The sequence below is a fragment of the Dendropsophus ebraccatus genome, chromosome 4 (genome assembly GCF_027789765.1).
Source record: "Dendropsophus ebraccatus isolate aDenEbr1 chromosome 4, aDenEbr1.pat, whole genome shotgun sequence".
NCBI lineage: Eukaryota > Metazoa > Chordata > Amphibia > Anura > Hylidae > Dendropsophus > Dendropsophus ebraccatus.
In genome coordinates this window covers 101170001-101197684 of record NC_091457.1, presented here as the reverse complement: position 1 = coordinate 101197684, position 27684 = coordinate 101170001, and the positions used below count along the sequence as shown (strand labels likewise).

Genomic DNA, 27684 nt, shown 5'->3' with positions numbered 1-27684 from the left:
CTTTCCAATCCCCACATGATGCCGAAGTGGTAGAATCCTTGTGATAGAGTCAAGTCTGTTATATGCAGTGGATAGCTTATTGTCTGATCACTCAATGTCACAGGCAGACGTAGGAGTGACAGGAGACTAGTTAGGTTCGAGACGGGGGATTGTACTACCTTTTTGGGCAGTCCTACGGTAAAGGGACCTAGAGAAGGGGGCTACATCTGTAGACAAGATTAGGGACAAATCTTAGGGACAGGAGTGATGAGACAATAAGGTTTCATTATTTTGATAAAATCCGGAGAGGTATTTGTCATATATATATATGTTGGTTTTGGTATTGATAATAAGCTTTTATTTGTTTTGTGGTAACTAAGCTGTATATTGGCGTATACTGTACAGACTCACCAATTGTTTAGTATTTTATTTCGGTTATTGCAGATCTACCTACCACATCTGCAGGAAGTATATCGGACCGTGCCCGCTAATAGCCGCGATCCCGGGCTACATGCGGCACCCGGGATAGCGGCAGTTCAGAGGGGGGTCGCCGCGCGACCCCCCTCTGAACTCCCATAGCGGCACGAGGACGTTCAGTAACGTCCTGGTGCAGCTATGGGTTAAAGTGACTCTGTATCCACAATCTGACCCCCCAAACCGCTTGTACCTTTGGATAGCTGCTTTTAGTCCAAGATCTGTCCTGGGGTCCGTTTGGCTGGTGATGCAATGATTGTCCTAAAAAACAACTTTTAAACTTGCAGCCCTGTGTCAAATTTGCGTGGCCTAGAGTACTCATGCCCTAGAATTGCACCCCCTCTCTGTCCCTCCTCCCCGCCCTGTTCATCATTAGCAATACCCCTAGAACAATTTCTGCTATTCATCATCACCTGTGTGAACATTGCACATGGGTTGGATCGTTAAGGCACCGTTGCAGTGTTCAGACAAGTGAAGAATGCTTATTTCTCGCACAAAACTTGCATGAAAGTAGCTGCGTTTTTTGTGGTGTTGAACTCGCCTCTGAAAATCATATGAAAATAAAAACTCGCATGTAATAAACGCACCAAACACACAGTGAGAATACACATACATTGGCTTGTTAGCAATCAGTATCACTGTGGATTTATGTGCTAGAAACTCGCAGCGATAAATACACAGCTATATGGTAACTGTATCACCTGCCGATCGGACCCCAGGACACATCTTGGATTAAAAGCAGAAATCTGACAGTACAGACAGTTTGGGGAGGGGTCAGACTGCGGGTACAGAGTCGCTTTAAGCAGGGAATCCATCCCATAACCTGTTAACTCCGCACACATATTTGCCGTTATGGACCAAGCAGTATTTTTCAAATCTGTGTTTTATAAGCTAATAACTTTGTGACTCTTAAATTGATCCAAGTAATTCTGAGATTCTTTTCTCGTGATAAAACGTTCTTCATGTTAGTAGTAATTTTGGTCGCTACATTAACCCTTTGTGAAAAACTCTAAAATGTCATAAAAAATACAAAATTTGCAATTCTCTAGATTCCAAATTCTCTGCGTGTAACAAAGATAGTCACACAACACAATAATTCACATTTACAATATCTCTTCTCTTTGTTGTCATTATTTGGTAAGGTACTTTTTTTTTCTTTTAGGATGTTATAGGACTTAGAAGTTTAACAGCAAGCAATTTTTTTTATTTCATGAATGGCGACAACTGCATATAGTAACAGGAGCAACAATCACATAAAAAGAGGAGGAGATCAGGACTGGGAGTGCTGTCAGATACCGGTCCCTCCTGTCATTCTCACTGCGTTTGGTCCGCCCATGAAGATGGACCAATTGCAGCGATCCTTGGCTAAGATGAGTGATGATAGGTCCCTGGCTGGATGCCGGGACCTGTCATCACTCAATGATGTCATTCAGTGACAGTTTAATTCCTTGACCCTATTTAGTCATTTTACAATTAAAGCTGATAAATATATGGTGAAATTCCTCCCAGTAGACCCAAAAGTTTTATTCCAAACACATGGTTGTGGATACAAACAATATAGGCAATGATTCTTCCACACTGGTGTGTGCTTCCTCTTGGAAGATCGCTGTGTTGTTTGTATCCACAAGCATGTGAGTGGAATAAAACTTTTGCGCACTGTATGAGGAGTCCAAGTGAATGCTGTATAGTTGTCCCCAGCAAAACCGCTTTATTGTTGGACTGTGCCGATTAATTACTTTTTGCATATTTTTTATATAAAAAAATTCTTTCTGTGTGTCCCAAGAGATAATTCTTCTGCTCTGCATTTTCCCCATCTTTCATCCACTGGCCAAATTAACAAAAGAATAAAGTTATATAACAGCTCCAGAAATAAAATAGTCATACTCACTTGCCCTGATCCCCTGCAGCTGCTGTTCTGGCAGCTTTTAGTCCCTGCTGCTAAGCACTGTATCCTGTGATTGGCTGAATGGGCAGTTGCCAAGTTAAAGAAGTCAGGAAACAGCACTTGGCAGTGAGGACAAGATGCTGTCAAAAAAGCAATTGCAGTTTTATATTAACCTTACTCCATCTTAATTGCATTTCTAGACTGGACAACCCCTTTAAAGGGGTTATGTGGCAGGATAAATATTTGGATCATGATGTTTAAGAAAAAAAAAAAAAATCCCACAGCATTACCTCACTGGTTAACTCTTTTCCCTGCTGCAGTTCCACAGCTGCCTGGGTTCCCACTGATCTTCCCTTCCTGGTACCTCAGTACACAGGAAATGGCAGCTCCTTCAGTCACTGGCTAAAGCAGCTAAGCAGGCTTTACCTATGTTGAAGAGGTACATGACATACAGTGTGCTTATGCTTGAAGAGTCAGACTTCTCCCTGTATACAGGTCAGCTGTCTGCAGGAGCCTCAAATGGTGTGAGTGGTGATCCTAGAGGTGGTGCGTCTGCTGGCTAGTCTTTACTCTTCATACAAAATATTTCTTGTGTCCAGCCCAGCAGCCATTAAATGTGTATTCACCTCACACGCAACAAATAATCATGGTGACTCCAGTTTCATGCTGCTTTGTGAATTTATTTTTCTTTTTTTTTTCTTTTTTTATTACTTTGTTTCCACTTGTGCTCCTGCCAGGAATCATCCAAAAAGACAATCACAGCAGCAAGAGTAAACCCTCAGCATTGCTGGTTGTAGATTATAAAATAATTTACAGCAGTTATGTCACTTTTTTTCCTTTTTTAGAGTTTTTTGTTCTTTTTAAAACCACAAACATTCCAGTATCACACTGCAGGAGTAGGTTGAGCAATACAGAGCATAACCTTTGCATAGTATTAAATGAACATAGACATAATGTTTTTATTTACAATTAGTATCATCTAGAATTAAAAAAGTATGTAAAAATGGGCGAACCAAGCATTTCCTCCCTCAGTGCTAAGCAGAGTCGAGTCTCCAGCACGGACAGAGGAAATCATTTACAGAATGGATTGTACCATTAAATATCTGTATATATATTTATATATGTATAGATCTTTATATAGATTTAGATTTTTTGCCTTTTTTTTTTCACATCTCCCATGCTGCTAAGGACAGAACGTAGAAAGCACATTTGTGTTAATCATGAGCTCTTAAAAATACACACAGTTCCATTTCCTGAATCCTACTCCAGTCAGGGAGCGGGATTTTTACACTGTGATAATGCGTGCAAAAATTTCTTAACAAGTTCTTAAATAGAGACAGACACAGAAAGCAGCTGCAGGTGAATCCTTCTTCAGTGCGCCTTTCTTGAGGGAACATGAAACCTGCGCAATTGTCGTCCCTTACCAAAGGTTCATTTCTGTCACCTTGATGTTTGGTCTTGAACCAGTAAGACAGCTTGAGTCTTGCCAGGGAATTTACTGGACCGATGATAGGGAGTCCTCAGCATTTAATGTCGCTATACAGTTCCCCAACATGTAGCATAGTTTCAAATCTAGAGGAGACCATGGCTTGTAGAGACCGTAGAGTATGGCGCTAATGGTGACCAGCCAGACACACTTATTGCTTTGATACATGCTTTGAGTGGCAGCTTTCATCAGACACTTCACAATGTGGAGAGTTGTGTCTCATGTTTCCATGAGCAGCGGGCTGAATCTGTGCAATGTACCATTAATATACAGAAAAGAGTTGTTATGTTTGCCTGGATCTTTCTTATTCTACTGTGATGTTTCAGTAGTTTTTAAACTGTAAAAAAATAATTAAAAATAAAAAAGGAGCCTGAAGAATATTCAAAGATGGCATGGCCAGAATGTGTTAACATAAACGTGGAAACAATGCAGTGATCTACAAGAACCTTAAAATACAGGCCTGAGAATCAGGAAAGAAGAGATCCAATGTTCTGACCCTGAATGCTGCACCCATAAATATTACAAGCAGTTCTTATATGGGTCCAGCACATGGTATATGATGATTTATGGTGAAAAATGTATGATTTATGACTTCCCATTCTAGTTGATTACAAAGCTGCTGCACTACCGATGGCTTTGCATACAATGCATTTCTACAGGTTAGTGGAAGAAACTGCTACAAAATGTAAGATACACTGAGATGCGTCAATGTTATTTACCAACACCTATGAAGATGTCACCGTGTACATGGTACTCATAAACAGAGATTCTGCTGCTTCCTCGTGACCTCAGCTTGCACATGCCCGAGCCAGCAAAATGTTAGCATTCTGAGGTGTGAGCCTTGTAGGACAGAAATGATGTACTTAGGATCATTTACCTTTCTATATACTTCCTGGCTAAGTGAACACCTCAGGCCTCTTACTTTATATTAATGTCCCCTCTGTTGGAATGCTAATCTCTTTTATAAAAAGAAACAAAAAGTGGCGCTTGAATCGCTGTTGGGATCTGGCCCTTAATGGTCTCTCCGTTCTATTGGGTTGTTCCAGGTCTGCTTTTGTATCCAAAAATGGAGCCACTCTTGCCATGGCCTGTATTCCATGCTCAACATGTACAGATGTGGAATTGATTCTTCTAAAAAAAATACTCTGTAACTCACTACACAGTATGTTCAATGTCTACATCCAAAGGTAGAGAAGCCATTCTTATCATGTCCATCTGACACACAGTTCTGTCTTGTAAGCAGGACTAGTTCAGAATGGGTTCTCAGCCTCTGGTTGTAAACAGTGATTGTTCCCATTTACTCAAGCAAGATCTTCAACTGTGAAGACTTGAAATATGTCTATTAGAAAGTTGCCAAAGTTTCTCATTTTCTAACAGTTCTAGTTAATTATTGTGAAGCAGGAAACCCCTGTTATCATTTATAAGCGGCTTCCATTAGCCAAGGAATACGATCATAAAAACAAAAAGACTAGAGAGAAGAGAACACAGTGACGTTCACAGCACAGGATCAATGCTGCTATTAACTTTGCTGACTGCCACATTCTCCATAGCTTATCACTACAATGCTCATGACATTAGGGACTTGCTGTTTTGTAATGTATTTTAGTTAAAGGCAGAGCCTCAGCTAAACTTTTGTAGTGTGTTTAGTGCTGATGATCTGTGAATATTGCTGTCATAAATGGTATTCTAAACTTGAAGCTGCATCAGTGAAGTTGGCCATGAAAGCAGTGCCATTTCATTGGTGCACCTTTAAGTATCATTCATCAGTATTCTGTCCATTCTGGCTGGATTGTAGATTCTCTCCTTATATTCTTTAGGTGAAGCAGATCAGCCCTCTCAGAACTTCACCATAATGTCACATAGTGTTGAAATAAGCGCCATTCATTTATGGTCAGTAAGGTACAGATGAAGTGTTTTCTGAGATGACCTGTACCCTCAGACTGTTGCTGCTTTATATGTACCCGTAATGTCATTTCTACCTAGGTAACACTGCTGATTGGGAAGTAATAGTCTGACAGTGGCACCATTAGAAGGGTTGGAGAACTGAAACCTCAGTAACCACTCTACCTGACATACAAAAGGGAGGGGTCAAGAATAATTAAGATGGTTAAGGCGTACAAAGTGTGTGGGGTAATTATTGCACATAAACATACCTATATGTACTAAAACATGGAATATGATGAGTGCTTCAGACCACTGAACTAAGCTACAAACGTGCAGTATTTATTGTAGCAACTTTATAGCTAGATGAAGTGCTCCGCTCTGTCCTGTGCCCATTATTCGGATGAGGTCTGGACGTCAGAAACCTTTAACCCCACATTTTCTTCTTTGCCTCTCAGCAACATGACTGAGCTTGTAAACAAATTACATTCATCTTTCAGGATGTAAATAGCGAAACCAAATGTCAAAATGAAGATAATGCAGCCCACCAAATGAGGAACTAAAGAGTATGTCATAGCAAAGAATAGCTCAGGCCAGACACAAAAGGAATTATTGCTATTATAGCCCCAAAAGAGGGAACAGGATGGTACAAACAACCTGTGTTTTTACAATATAGGTTCTTTTTCTGCAGCAGCCATGCCATGAGGATGGCGGAGAAGCCATTTAGACTTAGATCTTGACCGGTCTGATGAAGGAATGTCCCTTCTACTGTCTAGCCACATTGCACTTTAAGTTCTAGAATGAAATCTGTCCGAGGAAAGTGTGCGTTGTGCGGATCTCCACAGGAACGATGCTTTGTGCATGTCATCCACTACAAGTGGTAGATACAAAGAAACATAACCTTTTCGTGCACCCTGCTTGCAATAAGTATATTAGCATTTTTTTGTTATTTTTTTATCTTTTTAACCTCATATATTTTTAGGGAACAACATATTTCCCTTCTCACATGCATAAAGGGATTGTACACAGATTTTTTTTCTCATTTTGTAAGAGTAAAAATGCAGTAGTGGGTGGGGTGTTGTGCAGCCCCAGCACCTGCGAAGATATGCCAATGTTCACGTGTCTCCTTTGACTTATGTGAGGGGGTTTCCACATGTGTATACACATACACACACACACATACACACATCTGCCGTCTGTAAAAATCTCTCATATATGTTCCTCTGTCATTAAGGGTGTAAATCCACTGTGCAAGTAGAGGTTTAGGAAAAAATAGTAATCCACTATAAAGGATTCCAAGCTTGAGGTCTTTACCTAGTTGCTGTTTGGTGGCTTATGTGTCAGTATGAGATCAATACTGTAGACTGGGGAAATGCTTGTTTTTTCAAGTCCGCCCCTTCCATGGAAACCTCCAGAAACATGTAAAAAATGAAACAAGAGCAGGGGGGATTGTAAGTGTACATTCATGCAGGAACATGGTTGGTTAGAGTTGTTTTCAGGAGGGAGCAACATGCGGCTTTTGCAGAAATCTGCCCCATTTTCTTCCTAGCACTGCCCGGACACGTACCATCCAAGTGGTGTCACCTCTTCTGTCAGACAGACACAAGTATTGATTGCTTTTGTGATTTAGAATAATTATTTAGCTTTTTAACTACCATCTCCAGCTAAAGGGAGGTTTCCAGGCTATGTATCGGACTCCCGGGACTGGAAGAGGTAGCTGATTTGCTTGTCTCTGTGGTGAGATTGATCCCACTGTCAATTGCATTGTTGTTTTTGTTGGGTGAGGGAGGCTGGCTGGAGTTTTGCTTCAGGGCGGGGTCTTCCTCCTGGTCTGTATCATCGATTAGAGGGATATGTGGCTGAGAATCTTCTATTTTAAATTCTGGATGGGTCATGAAATTGTGAATGGAAGTTCGAGAGTCCGGTTTTTCTAAACCTTCATAGAGAGAGCTACGGAATGCCTTCACGACGCGGATCTGTGTGTAAGGAGTCAGAAAAAAGAGTGAAAAAATAAACACATGGACAAATATATTCAGTTACAGATAGCGCACTAAACAGAAGCACATTCTGGTCAGGGGCAGAACAGGCAGCACAAAGTTAAAATGTGGAAAAGTCAACCTTCTGCAAAGGGACAGACGGCTCAGTGTTCTGTGCTTTACTCTCAGAAACATGAAGGAAAAAAAACACACTTTACCAGTTTCTTCCAGCAACCCTTAATAAACAGATGTACAGATATCTGGGCTCTTTATTAAGGGTTAGTAGAACAGCAGATAGGAAAAACAAAGACCCCCCATTGAGGCCTGGTTAGTAAATAAAGGTTCACAATTATGGTGTGATAACACTATAGACGGAAAAGCACAAAACAACACTGGCATGGTGAGACAGAGAGGTGGAAGAACTGGTGCATGTTTGGAATTGGTTTCTGGCAGAGATTGGAACAAATGCTCCAAGCAGGCTCACTCATAATCCATCCTTCAATGACAAACCAGCAACTATTCCAGGGGCCACTCAGGTTCTATCAAAGAAGCAGCATAAAAATAGTGGCCACTTGAGACCAGTGATCCACCAGCTAGTAATGGAATCAAACCCCAGGATTATTTTGGGGCACTGTGTTAGGGCCACAGAATACATTTTTTCATGGTCCTAATATTATCTTTTCCGAAATCATGTAAAAAGCTCCAGAGTGGTTTTATCCCTAGAATAATTGTTTATAGTGGTCACAAAGGATTCATAGAAAGATGATCATCTCTGTCAAGAAACCTCACAAACACTGCAGCAAACACACAAGAGCAAATGCTAAACACGTGAAGGCCACAAGCGGACAATGAACAAACACATGCCACAAAATACATAGGGTCACCAGCACCACAGACATAAGACATTGGCACACAGTGACTCTACCACACTACACTCGAAGCCCTGCATAATGTCTAGAAGCATTTTCTGCTTTTCTCATGCACAAAAGGTAAACACTTGAGTATAGGCCCAATATTCCTTTCAGCAACACTGGATTCCCAAAGTGACTGGTATTTCTAGAGGATGGACTATTCAGACTGTAGGAACAAAACCCTGTCTCTTTCTTAAAATTCTACAAGCAGAAGACAGTTGTATAGCAAAGAAATGGGAGACCTCATATACAGGTCATATTGATGAACAACTGCAGAGTGCAAGGTGCTAACCCCAAAAGCACACCCGGTCCTAAATGTTCAGGCTTGGCCACTACACACCTTGCTAGATTTGGCACTGGATATAAAATTCTCTACCCTCCTTTCTAGTTCCTATACAAGGTATATATACCATTTTACTTATTTGTGCTCTCCTTTTCTGCACTGCAGACTGTTTATATACAGGGGATAGGATATCAAATGTCACATTCATTTTGATAGAATCTGAAATATCACTGCTACTGACACAGGTAAACACTACAGCATCGCCCAACTAACTACTGACGAAAGTGTTACATCCAGGAGATAACAGAAATGACAGGTCATTTGGGGTAATTGCCATAAAACAGACAGGCTAGCGACATGGACAGGGAGAGACAAGCTCTTGTTCTAGCGGGACTAGAGACACCATATAACAGAAAACCTCTCAGGACAGAGAAACCAGAAGACAGACATGACAATAATCTACTGCACACAGTGGATTCTTCTTTCCCGTCAGCTGTAACCACAAAGAAAAAGTCTTCGTCCAATCCCTGCAAGTTAGATGGTAATAATACTGATGGTGCTGGGGAAAGAGATACATTCACTTAGTGTCATTCTGTGAATTCTAGTGTGCGCGAGGTTATAGAGTTTGTACCCTCAGCTTTCTTATGAAGCATTGTGCGTGAACAGTATATTATCCATAGGATTTCAGTAGGGAATCAGTTGTGTTTGGAGTTTGTTTCCTAGCTCTTTGTTTTTTTTTAAATTGTCCATGGTGTGTTAGAGGTTGTTTGTGTAATATGGGGAAAGTATTTCGTAAAAACTGTTCATAGTGCTTGAGAACAGAACGTCTGCTATTGGTTTAAAATCAAGGGCAGAGACAATAAAAATTTAACATGTGAAAAAGAACTTTGCCTAAAAGCTATCATCACGGGTGCCAAAGGGGGAAAGCTATCATGGGTGCCAAAGGGGGATACCTGGAAAGAAGCTCCACAATGCTGTGGCTAAGGGCTAACATTCCTTAATGGAGACAAAGCAGCTACCCATACTCAGCTTGTCAATTCAATGCATTTGTTGCCTACTGATAACCTTTAACCTTTTACCGTGCCACCACTGGTGAGCTATGAGCTGGTTTACTTTACATACTTATAGTTAAATGGATCTTATGTAGAGATTCTCTACCTCACAATCTGGTGCAGACATCAGGCCAAAACTGAAACACCAGACTCACAAATACTTTGTGCATTCCTCTATTTTGCACATACTGTGACCACTAATATTCAAACCACAAAATATCTGTATATCTGTGCAGTTGGCTTACACAGCAGGCAAACCTAAGGGGAACATTGTAGAATAAGAATAAAAAAAAGGTGGGGTGGGGTGCTTTGCACCTTATGAAACCCTCTAGTGTTATGGTTGCACAGCTGGTTATTTTTGGGCATATACTCGAAGTTTTACCCCGGCTTCGTCAAGACGAAACCCTGAGTCACATTCAATTTAGGCTCAAGGATAAAGACTCACAACCTCTTTTTATTTCACTCTCTCTCGCTAAACCTTTGGTCCAGTGTTCTCTAGCCCTCTGAGAAAGACAAACAAAGTGGGAAAGGTTTAGACAAAGAGCAGAGCAGCAAGGAAAGAAATGCAATCCAGATCTACACTGGGTAATAAACATTTTATGAGAATTAATATGACTTAACAGTCCCAAGAGATGCCAACTGCTGAGAGTGATGTAAAGTGATATGGGAGCAGAAAGAAGGACATGCTAAATGCAATGATGTGAGGTGTGCTGCACACACATGCATTGTTTAATCCACAATCCTTTCCAAGTAATGGGTGGAAATGCAGAAATGTTACACAAAGAACCACTATGATATATCACTGCATGGAACAGGAGCCTCTTGGCTGATTGCTGTTTTAAGGGCACCTGTTATTAGATCAGCTCTTTATATGTCCTATGTTCCAATCTTGTGCACTGCAAGATGGAACTCTATGCTCTCTGAGCTATTTTCATTCAGCCTACAACCAAAGGCTTCAGGGGACCTGTACCTATGTATATCACACCAGCACAAAATTATTTTGGTGTTGCTGTAGATACATAAATAAATTATGTGGGAGCGTTTTATGCATCACATGAATCAAATTATCTGGAACTAGGTTACCCAAGCAGCCCTGCCATAATGCCATATAATCTGTACATAGCTCCACATGTCACCCACTAATTTCCAATACTCTGCAGTGTAAAAATATGAATGGAATTAAAATCTTTGATAGAGTGGCAGTAAGAACTCTTTCAGAGTAGAGTTGGGCAGTTGAAATCCAACATACCAGATCCTTCTCTCCCTCAACATAATCTTTTAGGGAGTTGGGAGGTGTATGGAGATACACAATAAACCAGAGGCATTGCTGACATCAGGCATCCAAAGCGCAAGCCCCATATTTTTGTCCCCATACCCCAGATCTCCAGGTGATTGTCACTTCATTCTGCATCGGTTCCCTCTGGATGTAGTTGCATATAAAGGAGGCACAGTTTCTTGCTCCACCATTCAGCTGGTGTGATGTGCTCCTTGCAATGGCTGGTGACATCATTGTGCTTGCCCGGAGATCCCACATGACACTAGTGAGTGCCTCCTAGCAGCACAAACGTTCCAGGCTCTACTTATCTCATACCTGTAGTATCTCATAGGCTGCAGGCCTGAAGAGGAAGCTGTGGGAATCTGACAAGAACTATGAAAGTGTTGTTGTTCTTTCTATATGGCCAAACAGGGCATTACGTCTACAGGGGGCAATATTTCAATATGGGGGTATTATTATTATTACATGGAGGCACATTATTTTTACATGAAGTCACTGGGGAGATTAATAATAGGAAGCTGACTGATCGTTTGGCCGTCAGGTATTGAAGGAGTATGGCCAGCTACAATCAGACGCTCAGCAGAAGAATATAAATTCTTACAGCTGCTCGACATTAGACTAGTCTTAGAGTCGCTAGGCAGAGGACTAAAAAAGTCTTACCGTTGCTCAGTAGGAGAATTAAGGTGCCTATACAGCCCTTTTAACTGTCGGCTGAATGATCATTTGGCCAACAGTTATCTCATCCAGCCCTCCATTCATATGAACGTTTGGCACAAGCAAATGTTTATGTGAGAAGAGGCGTAAGCTGCCACCAGACTACTCTGGCACATGCTTAATCCTCTGAGAACAAAGGTGTCAGGCAAAAAATCCATCACAACTCAGGAGCACCCAATACACCTTATTCTGACGTCCCAATGTCTGGACGTCCCACTCAGCCAAGTAGTGACTGCAGTGGGGCAGGGCACTGATTGACTGAGCGGGACGTCAGGAGCCCACAAAGCAAGCTGGAGCGTGGCCACGGTAATATATGCACCGGGCCACGGGGAGTTAAGGGGGCTGCCTTATACATACTTGCAGCCGGATGACAATTCCGCTGCGAGTATGTAATCCTATTGAAAGTGACAGTGAAGGCATCGGCAGCGGATTTTGCTGCAAACTAGCAGCTTGAAATCCGCTGAGGATCCATTACGTGCAAACGTACCCTCAAAAAGTCTTTTGCTTGCTTAGGAGAAAACTAGGAAAGTCATATGAACCAAATTATCTGGAACTAGCTAATGCAGAGCAGCTCTAAAATAATCTGACATAGGGCCCTATTCCACGGGACGATTATCGTTCGCATAATCGTTAACTATAAACGATCCAAACGACCGCTATTGCGAAAGACCTGAAATCGTTTACCCATTTACATGGAACGATAATCGTGACTTATGATCATTCTTGCGGTTGTCTTGTCGTCGCTATTGCGTTTGTCACTGCTGCGAACGACATCTTATTCAATGGGAACGATTTGCGAACGAGCAACGATAAACATAGGTCCAGGTCTTATTAAACGATCAACGATTTCTCGTTCGGTCGTTTATCGTTAACTGCTATTCAAATGAACGATTATCGTTTAGATACGAATGATTTAACAATAATCTGAACGATAATCGTCCCGTGGAATAGGGCCCATAGTCTGTACATGGCTCACCATGCCAGCTTCTTATTGTTAAAATAATAACCAATACTAGCTTGCTCAGTACAAGACCAGAGAAGTCTTGCATTTGTTCAGTAATAGATCAGGGAAATTTTATAGTTCTGGAGAAAAAAAAATGTTTTTTAAATCAACTAGTATCAGAAAGTTATAAAGTTTAGTAAATTACTTATTTAAAAAACAAAAATAAAAAAAAAGTTAGTACTTATCAGCTGCTAAATGTCCCGCAAGAAGTACTGTATTCTTTCTAGTCTGGCACAGTGTTTTCTGCTGCCACCTGTGTCCACGTCAGGAACTGTCCAAAGCAGCAGCAAATCTCCATAAAAAACACTCTCTTGCTCTGATAAGTACTAAAATACTTGAGTTTTTCTTAAATAAAAGTAATTTACAAATCCATATAACCAGCTGACACCACACCATTTGATTTAGAAAAAAATCTCCGGGGTACCTCTTTAAGGCATAGTAAAATACAATACAGTATGGGGTGATGAACATCTTACACCATTGACCAACTGCAGTCTTATACTTGAAAGGTCTATATTCGCAATACGCTAAGATGTGAACCCCCTTACTTCTGCTTTCACCAAGCCTGAGATACACAAGTGTGTGAACTGGTGGCTAGTTATTGGAAACATAGGCAATTAAAAATGCCTCTTCTAAATAACAATTATGTGTCACCCTGACACATTATAGGGGGCTTTAAAGAGGACCTTTCACCCCCCGTGCCGAGGTGACCCCCTGTTAGATCTCCCTATACTCACGTGATCCCGCCGGGTCCCGCTTCCTGATCCGGTCAGGTCACGGAGATATCAGCGCCCGAAGCCCGGCGTGCGCGCTGAGAGATGAGTCCGATGCCCATAGAGAATAACGGAGCGTCGGACTCCCCATTCATTCTCTATGGGCATCTGACTCTGCTGTGTGCGCACGCCGGGCTTCGGGCGCTGATATCTCCGTGACCCGACCAGCTCAGGGAGCGGGACCCGGCGGCATCACGTGAGTACAGGGGAATCTAACAGGGGGTCGGGAGCCTGTCACCCTGGCACAGGCGGTGACAGGTGTCCATTAATATGGCTTGAGTGTCTACTCTATAAGAAGGTTACACCCTATGTTCAGCCATGGTCAGGACCAAACAGTAAATCGAGTGTTCAGTCATCCCTACACAAGCTGCGTTGTCCTGTCCTGTACACACTAGAAATAGTAAGGATCCTTTATGAAAACAGATGAAATGTGGAAGTGTTCCTCACAATGAACTGTGGAAGTATTTCTCACACTGAAGATCCATATTGTGGTAGATACTTGTGATCAAAGTTTTTTAAAAATGATACCTTTATTGGCCAACAAAAAATTGTTAGAGCTGTGAGCTTTCACAAGTTCACAAATGAATGACTTACAGAAACAGCACAACATTTTAGGGATGTTACAAGCCAGAAAAGAGAGATATCTGTGCTCAGCCGCGATTGGCTGAGCATAGTTATGCTCAGCCAATCTGGGCTGAGCAGCTGATGACGAGGGGGGCCAGCAAGAGGCTGGAGTGGTCCTGAAGATGACGTCGTCGACCCAAGATGGCGGCCAGGGGTTGATAGCAATTGAGTAAGTATACTGCACCACACTTCCGGGGTGGGGGATCATGGGGAAGGGGGCCATTCACTTAAATAACACACATTAAAAGTTGTATAACTTTAATATTAAGTGAATAAATGTTAAACGCTGCACTACCCCTTTTAAGGTTATGGTCCTCAAAGGTCACTTCCAGAATGACAGAGAGAGGAAAGTGTGGGAATTCAAATTGATAAAAACATTCCAGTGATTAACACATGGACTAAACCTGGCACCTGGATTTATGACCCACTACATGGACACACTCCACAGATAAGACTGAACTGACCAAGAGTCTTGGACTTCTAAATAAGCTTGAATTTACAACAAGTCCTTATTATTGCCCTGGCTTATCTATGTGATGTACATACCCCCTCACCCCCCACCCACCCCTTATTCACAGATGTCTGTCTTTTCTTGCTTGTAACATCCCTAAAATAATGTGCTGTTACTGTAAGTCATTCATTTGTGAACTTGTCTGACGAAGGGATCTTTTGAATTGCAAAAGCTCACAATTCCAACAATTTTTTGTTGGCCAATAAAGGTATCACTCCTAAAATACTTTGATTACCGGTATTTACTACGATATGGATTTTTCTGGCTAACACGGTACCATACTATACATTTTTTTCGCACTGAAGATGAAATGTGGAAATGTTTATCATGCTGAAGGTGAAGAACTGAAATGTTTCTCACACTAAAGATGAAAGGTGGAATTGTTCCTCAAACTAGCCAACATTTTCAGTGTTAGTTACAGCTTGAAGATGCTGACTAGAGATGAGCGAACCGGGTTCGGGTCCATCCGAACCCGATCGTTCGGCATTTGATTAGTGGGGGCTGCTGAACTTGGATAAAGCTCTGAGGTTGTCTGGAAAACATGGATATAGCCAATGACTATATCCATGTTTTCCATATAGCCTTAAGGCTTTATCCAAGTTCAGCAGCCTCCGCTAATCAAATGCCGAAAGTTTGGGTTCGGATGGACTTGAACCCGAACCCGGTTCGCTCATCTCTAATGCTGACCTTATCGGTCACTGTGGGTACAGTTTTGTTTTGTGTAGTGATATTATAGGGGTTATCCAGGATTAGAAAAAGAACTACTTTTTTGAAAAAACTGCACCACACCTGTCCGCCGGCTGCTCTATCTACTTCAATGGAACTGAGTCGCAAAACCACACCCAAAGGACAGGAGAGGTGCTGTTTCTGGAAGGAAGCAGCCATGTTTTTCTTAGCTTTGACATCCCCTTCAAAGTGTCCCTGTCGGTAGAAAAAAGTTTTGACAACTTGCAGAGATGTGTCATAGGTTTTGATCTGTTGGGGTGTCAGTGTTCAGAGCCCTCACAATCTCTAATACGAGTTTAGTTTGCTGCAATGTCTATTTTACTGTACAAGACGAGTTTCAGTAAAAGTCTTTGGAGCTTGGGTCATGCAGGGAGAGGGAAAAGAGGAGTAAAGTATATAACCGTGCACTTCTTGTGGCTCAATTTAGAGATTGTGGGGCTCTGAACACTGAAGCTGTAACCGAGCGAAACTTTTACATGTCAGAAGTTTTTGCTAATGACAGTCACACTTTGTAATTCACATGCCTGGCCCTCATTGACAATCAATATCATTAATTATCCATTTGGCCCATTTCATGTTTGTTCCTCTTTTCTCAGTGACTTGGTCTTTCACTAATACATGTCAAATCTCTGTATGATTATTAATATGGGACCATAAGACAATTAATGTTATGTGGCTAAATAGTAATGTATGGGAAATGAGCTGTTGTTTCCTTATAGTCATAGATAGACTGTATGTAAGCATTTGTGTTAGTCCTGTAAAAATCCAGAACCTGTAAAGAAGAAGCCATAGAAGGGAGAGAGGCAGAACAGGTAAGTGGAAGACCAGCACAGGTACTAAATCAAGACAATGTGGTGGATATAAAGATATAAGTATGGAGAATATGACAATGTTTTAGATCTGGACTTAGTTGTAACTGTACATAATATCCAGACGCTCTGTCCTGTGACCTTATATGCTCCAGTGTCAATTTGCTCTTGAGGATGCGCTCGATGGCAAAACCTTCATCACACCTTCAGCCGGGACCCTAACCGATCAGACTTCTATGAGGAGGACATGAAAATAAAGAGAACCTGTGATGGTATCGGTGCTGGGCTCTCACTAAGGAGGGCAGAATAGGAAATGGAGAAGGCCTCAGTGAGGCTTACAGGCTAGTTGGCATTTCTGTGGATGTGAGGCAGTAAGAAGGCAAACTCACGCCCTGCTGCTGATGTGCTGGTAGGAGAAGAAAGAGCATTGGATAAGGAGACATGACTAGGGCTAGAAATATTGGTTACATCCTGGTTCTGGCTTGTGGTAGACGACTGTCTCCTCAGGGCCCCCTGAAAGGAAGCCCCACTCTTGAAAGTATTCACTACTTCAATCTGTAACGGAGCAGAAAATGAGACAAGTTTCTTTAACACTCCATGCAACAAATGGCAAAAATAATAATAAAAAACAACAACAACACATAACAGTACAAAATAGACACAAAACACACACTGAGGCAGTACATCAACACGATATACAAGGAATATAATGTGACACAACATGATGCACACAGCATAATTTAACACATACACAATCATTGATATCATGTTGGAAGGAGAACACTTCCATTTCTTTACACTTGCTTACACAATTTTTTTTGTCTCGTTTGCTCTGCAAAACACATTAATTTGATATGATGATATTGATATTATGCTTACATATGCTTTGTGATGTTCTCACAATTAACTGTACCTGGAACTTATACCTCATACCTTTATATGCCAATGAGGGTATTTCATGGGTCTGCCTCCACAGGTGAAACTAGATTGGTCCAAAGTCGGCAACCACTTCTCCTCCTTGTGGTATTGTAGGAGTGGTTATTCATTTCTATATAAAGTTTCTCCCTTACCTAAAACCTTATGTAGAGCTGTTCCTCATAGTGACTGTACAAGTTAGTGAACAGTTGACAAAGCGACCTGTACGCGAAACGTGCGTCGGGGTTACTGATGCCAGACACCACGATGGGTAAGCGTCTTATTAGATTATTTAGGTATTTGCAGGGATTGGGCTGACACTGTGTATAGCTATCCGAGGCTGTGTGGATACACTGCATGGTCATTTGTTTACTGACTTAGACGCTTACATGACGTAGTGGTATATAATAGGATTTTGCAAGACCGAGGTGTTCTGGTCATCATCTATTACTGGATTCCCTTTTGCACTAAAAAGATTTTTTTATGTGATTTTAAATCATGTTAATAAAAATTGTCACATTTGAAATTTAGCTTTGTGTGGTGTAATTGTTATCTTATAAAAGCTAATTGAATCTTTATATTGTTTGGACCTGTTACGTTGTGGTGAATTAACTCTGTGGAGCAGAGACCAATGTTGATGGTGTGTGTCCATTGGAACTATTGTATATAAAAAGTTAGTGAACAGTGTAGTGTTTTCCGTGTCCAACGCCTTGTGTGGTGCTGCTCCTCACAGTGACTGTAGGAGGTGATGCTTATTAATAACACCTTGTGTAGTGCTGCTTCTCACAGTATGGGCCCTATCACACCACACGATTATCAGCTGGACGGTTACTGGCCGTAGTCATTTGGTGTAATAGGTCATGTTAAAAGGCAACGATTAGCCAACATGCACAATGTTGGCTGGCCGTTGTCTTAAATCATGTTCTACTGAAACAACAAAGATGGAGTGATGGTCTGCTGACCGTCGCTCTGAGTAATAGGAGTGGCACCAGCAGACCATCACTATCTTCTACGGCCACCCAGACGATCTAAGGATCCCTCCCACAACACTCTGCGCCCCATCCCCGACTCTTCCCCACTTGATGTCTGTGCGTGTAATAGTGCAGACAGCAAGCAGGGAACGACGTGCAAGCGAACGCTGAACTTAATTCCGGGCCATGTAATGGGGCCCTGTGTGAGATCCTCAGGGGCAGTGACTTCATTGTCTACTACCTTGTGTACTGCTGCTCCTCCTCTCAGTGGCTTTGCAAGGTGGTACTTGAGTAGTGCTGCTCTTTACAATGACTCTATGAGGTAGTGCTCAGTGCTAGTGTCTTTCCTTCTCCTCTAATAACTTGTGTAGTAGTGCTGCACACAGTAACTGTATGAGGTGCTGCTCTTAGTGTTCTCTTTGTTTTATACCTCGAGGTAGCCCTTCTCCTCTTTGTGACTGTATGACATGGCAGTCAATTGTGGTGTCTCCTTTATCTAATACCTTGTGTAGCACTGCTGCTCACAGTAACTGTAATGAGGTGGTGATCGATGGGAGTTTCTTCCTTCATCTTCTAATGCTTTGTGTTGTGGTGCCGTTCCCAGTAACAGTAGGTGATGCTCAGTGCTACTGTATTACATTTCTTATACCTTGAGTAATGCTTCTCCTCACAGTGTCTATGCACGGTGATGCTCACTGGTACTGGCTTCCTTGTCTAATATTTTCTATGGAGCTGTTTCTCACAGTGAATTTAAGCAGTTTTCAAGTGTAATTCGTTCTGTTTTATTGACCTTTTGTAATAGTATAGATAAAATATACCTTAACACGACTCTCACCTGTGGCTCCTGGATGGGGGGCTGAGTGGCTTAATCAAATGTTAAGTAGACAATTCCTCTAAAATTTTGTATTTTCCATACATTGGTGGCACCTTCTCTACCAATGACCTCACCATTTATACATGCAATTGGCACAATATCCATGTTCGGTTCAGCACAATGCAACAATCCCTCCTCTAGCGCCTGATTTATCATGATTTACGCCTGAAAACAGGATGATTTACTGGGCTTACTGTGGAGGAGGTCTGGTTTGGGATTAAGGGGGCATGGCATCCTCAACCTGTTAAATTTACTAAAATTTACAGCAGGCATACAGTGCAGTGGAAACTTATAGCAACTCTGAGCTGGTGTATATTTCACAGTTTATACCTCATATCCTTTTTTTATCCAGTTCCATAATCTGAAGTGAAAGTGAACGTACTACACAGAAATGCATAGCAATATATCTTTCTCTCAGGATAGGTTCACACTGCGTTTATGCATCTGTTTCACCGTGTCTGTTTTAGTATGTTAATGTTAAAGAAGTCCCACTAAAAAAATGGAGGAAGGCATGGGAGTGGGGGAAAGTAATAAACAATGTAAACTCCATCCTCGTAACTCTGTAGAATCCCTCTGACGGCCACTGGATGTTATTTTCTGCTGGAAATCAGCTACATCATGTACCTGGCTCCTCCAGCTGCAACATCAGGGCCTGGGTGGTGATGACTTCTTGTCATTTTTGGATTTCCTAGGACTCCATAACGATCTCTAAAATCAGTATTCTTCAACAGATTGTATAGACGATCCTTACAATCTGTTATAGGTAATTCCTACAGTCTATCTACTGTAAACAGACATCATCATCAGGGACCTTAAATTGTAATCAGTTTAGCATGAAGTCTCTTTTACAATATGTATGATTGACTACTAAATGTAATGTATTAATCTATGGACCTGTTTCCTTCAGTTTTTGCAATCCTTTTGGTTAATTCTGTTGAAAAAGCAACATATTCACAACGCTACTTGTAGTCACTGATATACCTGGGTCTGTATTCGGTTGAGTCCCCGGAACCAGAGAATTTGTCCACGTCTAAGTTCTCGCTCTGCATGGTCTATTTCTTCAACATCTTCATTCATCTCTTCTTCATGGTTCTCCTCTTTCTGTGTCAAGTGACCAGCTGACTTGAGGAACTTTAACCTGCTGGTTGGGATGCTGGCAATGACCTGTAAGGATAATAGCACTGCCCATCATACATTAGTATGCAAAATGCCAAAGTCATCTTGTGCCACAGAAACTTTACTTAAAGGGAAACTATCAGCAGGTTAGTACACAGTAGTAACACATTGTGCACACAGAGGCTACTTCGTCCCTTGATGAAGTATGTACTTATCTGAATGTCCAGTCCCGTACCGATCGGGAGAACAAGCAGGGAGAGGGTCGCACTGCAGCGTGTCCTCTCCCCACTCTGTGCCAGCATAATCTGTCAGGCTCCATAGAGTTCCATTATAAGCCCCACTTATCATGTGACACAGAGTTGGGAGAGCTTCTCCCGACTCTATGTGCCGATCGGTATGGGTCTGAACACCGATCAAAACTTTTGACATGTCTCTATGACATGTTAAAAGCTTTGCAAAACAACAGTTGTATCCACGGATATGTGGATCATAGACTAGTAAGTTAATGCATATTGTGAGGATAAAATAATAATCAGAAGACTAACAAGACACAAGTCAAAGACATGTTTTGTTAATTTTACTTTACCCCAAGAGAACCTATAAATGACATATCTATTATAATTTTTCTGTATTTTCGTTTTGCTCTAACTGCATGAGTGAGCATTAAAGAGGTATTGCAGACCCTGATCTGTGCTAAGCTACGTTTATCGGTGTCATAGACTGTAAATGGAGCTGCAGGGCCCAAGCTTAGCCACTGCTCTATTTAAACTCTTCCTGTCCACAGTCTTACATGTAAGGGAAATGGGAGATCAAAGGAGTGTGAATACAACTTTGGCCTTGCTGCTCAATTTAAAGTCATTGGCACTAAAGAACACAGCAATGTGCTGATCAGCATCCCCTTTTTTGGCAATATGTGGGGGGCCCTACAGTCAGAGTCCTAGTACATAAGTGATAGTTGTTGCAGGCCTGAATACCCCTTTAAGCTTTGTGGCATGTTTTTGTTTTTTTGCTGTGATTTTATAGTGCTGGATAGAACATAAAAAGTACAGTAGGTGTCAGGTGGCAGAATATCAATGGAATGCACCATGGACAGCTCCATATGTGCCCCTTACTGCACAGGAGAAAGAAGGCAGAATGCCATGACAGATACATGAGGAGGAGCAGCCATGATTAATTCTGTCAGCTTGAGTGGAGTCATAGAAATGAAACACATGTCATCTGAGCAGGAAACCAACATCTTTTGTCCTGACCATGGCCCACTAGTCAATTAGATCATGTATGTATGGATTCTGTCCCAACTATTAGTAATTAGGAGCAAGTAGGTCGGCTACATATGTACAGCTCTATCATAGTAATGATATCATCCTCATCAACAGCATAAACTGGAACCCAGTCTTCTGCACAGGGCATCTACAGGTTGCCTGCCTCTGGATGAGACAAACATAGAAGTGGATGACATAATGCAAGGTAAGTAAAGATTTAGGTCTGCTTTCCCTTAAAGAATGCACTTGACTTATTATTGTTACAACAGACAATATGGAACTTACCTGACCCCACACCAATTCCCCAATACCAAGAAATATGCACCACATCCACTGATCGAGTTGTAAAGGTGAACAACTGAACGGCTTCCCACCAAACTGTACGATCACAATCTGCAAGTGAGAGTCAACATTTACATAAGGATTTCAAACCTGCACTTTTCAATTATGTTCAGTGAAAGGTGTAAAAGGAATCTGACAGCTGCAATTCAGGTTCTAATCTGCTAACCATATTAAATAGCTGGTCAAGGAGACACATGGTACCTTTCATATATCCATCTGTGCTTCCATAATGTAGAAAAATGCTTCCCTGGTACAAAGAATCAAAGAGTCATTTCCAAGCCCCTGAAGTGTAGAGACCTGTAACACCCTCTCATGTGGTGTCCCGATACGGGTGTTGCTAGTGTCTATGCCCTTTGCAAAAGCCTGTACTCTAAGTAAAAGTGGTAATAAAATAGTACCTAAGTTTTTTCACTACATGTCGCTAGTATGTATATCTTGTAAGTATGTATTGCACAGCTGTAGTACTCATGGGGTTATTGTTTTGTGATTTGTGCACCAATGAGAGCTCTTTCTCTTCTCCACCCATCTCTATTCCTCTTTCTTCTTTGCACTCTCTTCTCACCCACTCACAGCAGGTAATATATACCCTGTAGGAGGTTCTCACATGGGGAGAGGAAGTGTAGTCACACTTAGTCTTAGTCTGGTTCCCGTACAGAGAGGACGCAAGCCAGAACGGTCTCTACAGCAGTCACGTTGGGCCCTGGCTTATGCCAGGTCCCCTGTTAGAGGACAAGTCCAGTGTAGTCTAGTCTACAGACGCACATGGGAAGTACAGACACTCTTTTTTAAAAGCAGCACTTCTACACACTATGCAATGCTAAGCACTCACAGAGAGGACAAGTCAAAGATCATCCCAGCCCATGCTGTGAACAAGTCTAAAGGTGCAGGACAGTATCCTTAAGCAAGCGGAACTGATCCGGATAGAACAAAGTTGCTAGAAGCCTACATACTCTATATCACAGCGTGGGTGTAATCAGAAAACTCTGATCACTCTGCTTAACCCAAGTAACAAGGTCTGGGGCTTATGTCACCCTCTAGGACGGGTCGCCCGAAACTGGTGGGCAGTAGGTGGTGCAAAGACAAGAAGTCAAAACACAGGCACAAGTATTCTCTCTACTATCAAGTATTCTACTTATCCTACTTCTAAAGTTCCGGCAGAGCACAGTACTACATTGGGTCGGGACTCTCTTGACATCCTCCTCTCTACTCCTCTGCACTTACTCTCTAGTTCCCAGCACACAACCAAGCCAGCATAGCTATTCTGCCTCTCAAGCTCTCAGCACAAGTCTTGTCAGACAAGTACAAAATCTATTGTCAAGTAAGAAGTCTATTGTATATCACTATATCAAGAATTCCTAAAGTAAAGGAGAGTTTATTTATGGTAACAGTGATCATTATTTAAGCACCGACACAGTAATCGCACCTTCCTTGGGTCATCTCCCCTTTTCAGTGGGTGGCGGTCCCAATAGTCCGGGTGCATCACAACTCCACTTCAAACCCCCGTGATAAGTACCCAAGGGGCCCCCTCACAGCCCGGCAGGTCACCGACCACAGGGGAAAGGGTATAGCCAGCCTCCCTAAAATAAAAGCAGGTGTGCCACCATACCTGTGTGCCCAACCGGCACTGGGGTCACAACAACCTAACATGGTTGAGCTATATCTCAACCAACCACTACTGTAGTGGAGTCACACAGCACCATCTAGCAAGTAACCAGTCGAGCCTCACAGTGGGGCAGCACCAAACTCGCTCCTCTTACAATCCTTATCCCTGCATGACTGACAGTCAGGGTAGATGTTCGGCTGACAGATATTGAAGTTTATAGTCACCTTAAGAAATGTGCAAGAAAGTCAGATGTTCTTACACCTGTCACTACGGGTAAAATAAAGGAGCAGGAAATCTAATGCAACCACAGTAGTTTACTGTGTGTAAAGAATAGGCTTTTTTTTACAGTTTCTGCATAATCAGTGATATTTATCATTGCCAATGCCATAAACATAATGAATGTGTAATAGATAATTACCTGGATTGCAAATGTGCCAAGTACAATTGTACAAAATATTGGATTCCTAAAAATTCCGTCAAAGACATTGCGCTCTCCATGGATCTTGCGGGCATTGATCTCATTGAAGAGCTGCATCATGACGAATGTGTTGAAAATTATGGTATAGTGCTCAGATGGAGGGGAATGGAGTGGTGCATTCCGACCACTGTCGATATTAAAGATCTCCTCTCCTGCAAGCACACAAAGCTCTCTGTGTTATAGATTTGTGCTCTAGTGTACAGCAAAAAAAATGTTTCTCTCGTTGTTTACAGATAAACTTACCTACAAAAAGTAGTGTAAAGATTAGAGTCAGCTGGTAGACAGCGTGACCTAGGATGTTCTTCATCATAGTCTGGGAAATCAGAGGCTTGTTTCTTCCATAGGGTTTCCTAAGTAGAAGAGACTCTGTTGGAGGCTCAGTTGCTAGAGCGAGAGATGCAAAAGTGTCCATGATGAGGTTCACCCACAACATCTGAACAGCTTTCAAGGGAGAATCCTAGCAGGAGAATCAAGAGAAATGCATTTATTTCCATTCAATGGATTATGCAGCAGGTTTTCACCTGAAAGTCCTTATGACATAGCCCAGGAGGAAGCGAGGGATTTTTTACTACCAGTAGCCTCTTCTTCTTTGTATCTGGGACATGCAGCCTCACCTGTGTAATGCACGCCCCCGTAAATGCCACAATTACAGCCACAACATTAACTGTCAGCTGAAACTGCAGGAACTTGGAGATGCTGTCATATACATTGCGGCCCCACATTACAGCCTTGACAATGCTGCTGAAGTTGTCATCTGTCAGGATGATGTCAGAAGCCTCCTTTGCTACATCTGTGCCTGCAATTCCCTACAAGATCACAAAAAAAAGACAAAAAAAACAATCAGCTAAAGATAGGAGATGAAGTCTATCCCATCCTACAGTGATTTTTCTTCTCAAACATTCTCTCTTAAGAATACACTTTAAGCTTTAAGTCACACTGATATACTTTCCTAACCATTCATGCTGATACACTGTCCTAACCCTTAACCAGATCTGTTAGAATTACTTCAGAATTCTTTAATATTATGTCTACATTATAGCACTTACTAATAAATAGGAATGATCAGGTTGAAGCAGAAAGGTCAAGGAATGTGTAACCAAGGTCTTCATATGACCAACTTACCATTGCAAATCCAACATCAGCTTTCTTCAAAGCAGGACCATCATTTGTTCCATCCCCAGTAACTGCAACCACCTGCCTCTGCTCCACCTGTGTGCTGTCAATAATACCTAAAAAAAAACAACCAGATAAATACATTCGTGAGACAGTGTGCATCATTTCCTATGACTATAGTCATAATATACCAGGGACAGTGTGAGTCACATACCAGGATCAGTTTTTAAACAAATAGCATAGTGGGAACAATATCAATCATATACCAGGATCATGTTTTGGTGGTCTCCACCACATGGACAGACCATGTAGTATCTATCATAAAATAGAATCAAAGTCCATCATCTACATGTTAATCTCATACCAGAAACAGCATCCACCACATACAGGATGATGTAACTAAACACATACAGAATCCAAGTCTATAACATACAGAGATTGTGGATGACCCTATACATTATATACGTAGATTCTGATTGACCCCACACATTATATACAGCGGTTCTTGCAACCTAGAACTAAAAGGCATACTGGCTCTCATGGGGTTGCTTTGGCATAGACGGAAAAGGGAGCAAGCATCAGTCAATGTCTGACCTGGTTTTTCAAACACTCTTCTAAAGGTGGTTAAGAAACTCTGTAAGATGGACATCAGGGAATGTAAACCAACGATGTCCCAGATGTGCTCAACGAAAGGCAAGGCCAGACATGCTGCAGGCAATGGTAGCACATTTAGGCCACAAAGGCTGCGCACAGTAGCACTAGCAACAAGTGGCCTGGCATTGTCATGCTGAAAAGTGACCTCTTAAATATTTCAGAGAAATGGCCATATCACTTGTTCCACAAACAAATCAATGCAATGTCAAGTTGTTAGTGTACTTGGATTGAAAACAAGGGGGATCCAGCTACAGTACCATATGCCACACCACACAATAGTACCATGAGTAAGGCCAGTGTGACGTTGCCTTGTGAATGGTCTTTTCATGGTGCTGCCCATATGGTCTTCAGACCAATCTTCAGATATCATTGTGTCCAAGACGAAAGTGTGACTCATTGGTGAAGAGGATGGACCTCCATTACAGCCTCCACCGCAGTCTTGCACTGCACTATAATAGCCTTTGAGAGTGGTGGTGTTAAATGGAACACCTGTAGTTGGATGTCTGACTTGTGCCCAATGTTGTACAAGTGCCTTCACAGTGACACTGTTCAACATGCTAGACTTGGTGTGTGATGCCCAATTTCACTCACAGAACAGAATGGATCACTGCACTCTATTCTTCTAATATTTGGATCCATGTGTGCAGAGGTTGACCTCTGTGCACTTCTTGCTGTCATTCCAGTTTGTCATTGATGCCACACTGGGCCACACAAGAGTGCTGACATCTCAGCCTATGCACATAGCAGTCTGCTGGAGTGATAAACCAAGATCTCTCAGATCAACAATTCTGTCCCTTAGTTTAGAACAAGAGGCCACAACTGGCACATTGACGATTAAAAGGCCTTATACAATCATACTGTACTGACTTGATCTGATTTATGAGCTTTCTTTTAACTGAACAAATTTAAATATTTTAAATTTAAAACCCTTAACACATGTCACTAGGTGCTTGAAAATGTGATCATTTTCAGATCTTAGCGACACCTTATATTCCTTAATTTGCACAACCTTACGTCCTTCTTTGTGTTGTAATTTCAATGTTGAGGAGTTCCAGTAGATGCAGAGACTACAGACAATAATCACAAATTTCCATTGCTCACTCGTCACGTCTTCTCTTTTTACGCTGTAGACAATATTATAATTTACACCTGGGGAGGTGATTGCTTTGTACCAAGGATGGGGGATCACACCATTGTTCATCTTGATAAAGGAACTCTAGCTGTCCCAAATCATTAATAATGGAACTACTTTCATTTGAGTCAAGTGAATGTCCGTGTTATCTTACAAGTCACGATCATGAAAAAGCAGCAAGGAGCACACATCCAGTGCATCTCCTTGTATCACTGCTTGCCTTTCGTTGTCCAAGGAGGAAACAGATCCCATCAGACTGCCACCATCTCACCTCTCAGCAGGACCTGGGCACCTGGGTCAGGCTGGAGACAAAGTCACTGGGTTGGGTAGTTGTGATGGGTCTTGTTTTTGTATATATCCAGGAAAGCAGAAATATTAGTTTAGCATTGCTTCAACTTTTTAGGTATATGGTTTTCAGGAGCACCCGAATGACTATAGTAAAGGTTCCTATACACATTATACTGATGCTGGCCGGGCCAACAGGGGTTAAGGCATGATAGATTTTCCCTGATCCCTTTGTTTTCTGTCGGGTGGCAGCTTACCCCTCCTCTCCCCAATGGCTGCACGTTCACTTGTATGGGCAGACGGGAAAGATAACAGTTACTGAAGATGTTGTCAGGATTGTGCAGTAACCTGTGTGAACTGGGCCTGTTGTGCTCTTGTGTGACACGCCCGCTTGTTTCTCAGCTTCCTGACAAGGCAGAAGTTAAGCTGAGAAGCTCCTGGACTTGATTTTCACAGCTGAGTGGTCTGTTTTATTGACTGGTTTCTCTGCCTGTCTGCAGCCTGGAAGATCAGAGCGCCGGTCCAATGAGGATCTGGACCAGGCTCTTGGTCAGCATAAAACAAAGCTGAGGCAGT

At 42.0% G+C, this 27684-nt stretch overlaps 1 protein-coding gene across 16 annotated transcripts in view; it reads right to left on the bottom strand.

Annotated features, from left to right (window-relative positions):
- Positions 1-4513: 4513 nt before the first annotated feature.
- Positions 4514-27684, bottom strand: part of ATP2B2 (ATPase plasma membrane Ca2+ transporting 2) — a 192472-nt gene continuing 169301 nt past the window's right edge. For 9 of the 16 annotated variants that reach the window (XM_069966472.1, XM_069966477.1, XM_069966478.1 and 6 more), the window contains 9 exons: positions 25047-25153; positions 24539-24730; positions 24168-24381; positions 23865-24076; positions 21787-21894; positions 20105-20287; positions 16753-16918; positions 9346-9434; positions 4514-7681 (listed from right to left, as the gene is read on the bottom strand). In XM_069966472.1, the coding sequence (XP_069822573.1) occupies positions 7370-7681; positions 9346-9434; positions 16753-16918; positions 20105-20287; positions 21787-21894; positions 23865-24076; positions 24168-24381; positions 24539-24730; positions 25047-25153 (1583 nt within the window). In that variant the 3' untranslated portion in view covers positions 4514-7369. Of the gene's footprint in view, positions 7682-9345; positions 9435-10372; positions 10431-16752; positions 16919-20104; positions 20288-21786; positions 21895-23864; positions 24077-24167; positions 24382-24538; positions 24731-25046; positions 25154-27684 lie in introns of all 16 variants that reach the window. The other 7 variants (XM_069966479.1, XM_069966480.1, XM_069966481.1 and 4 more) reach the window with 4 other exon arrangements.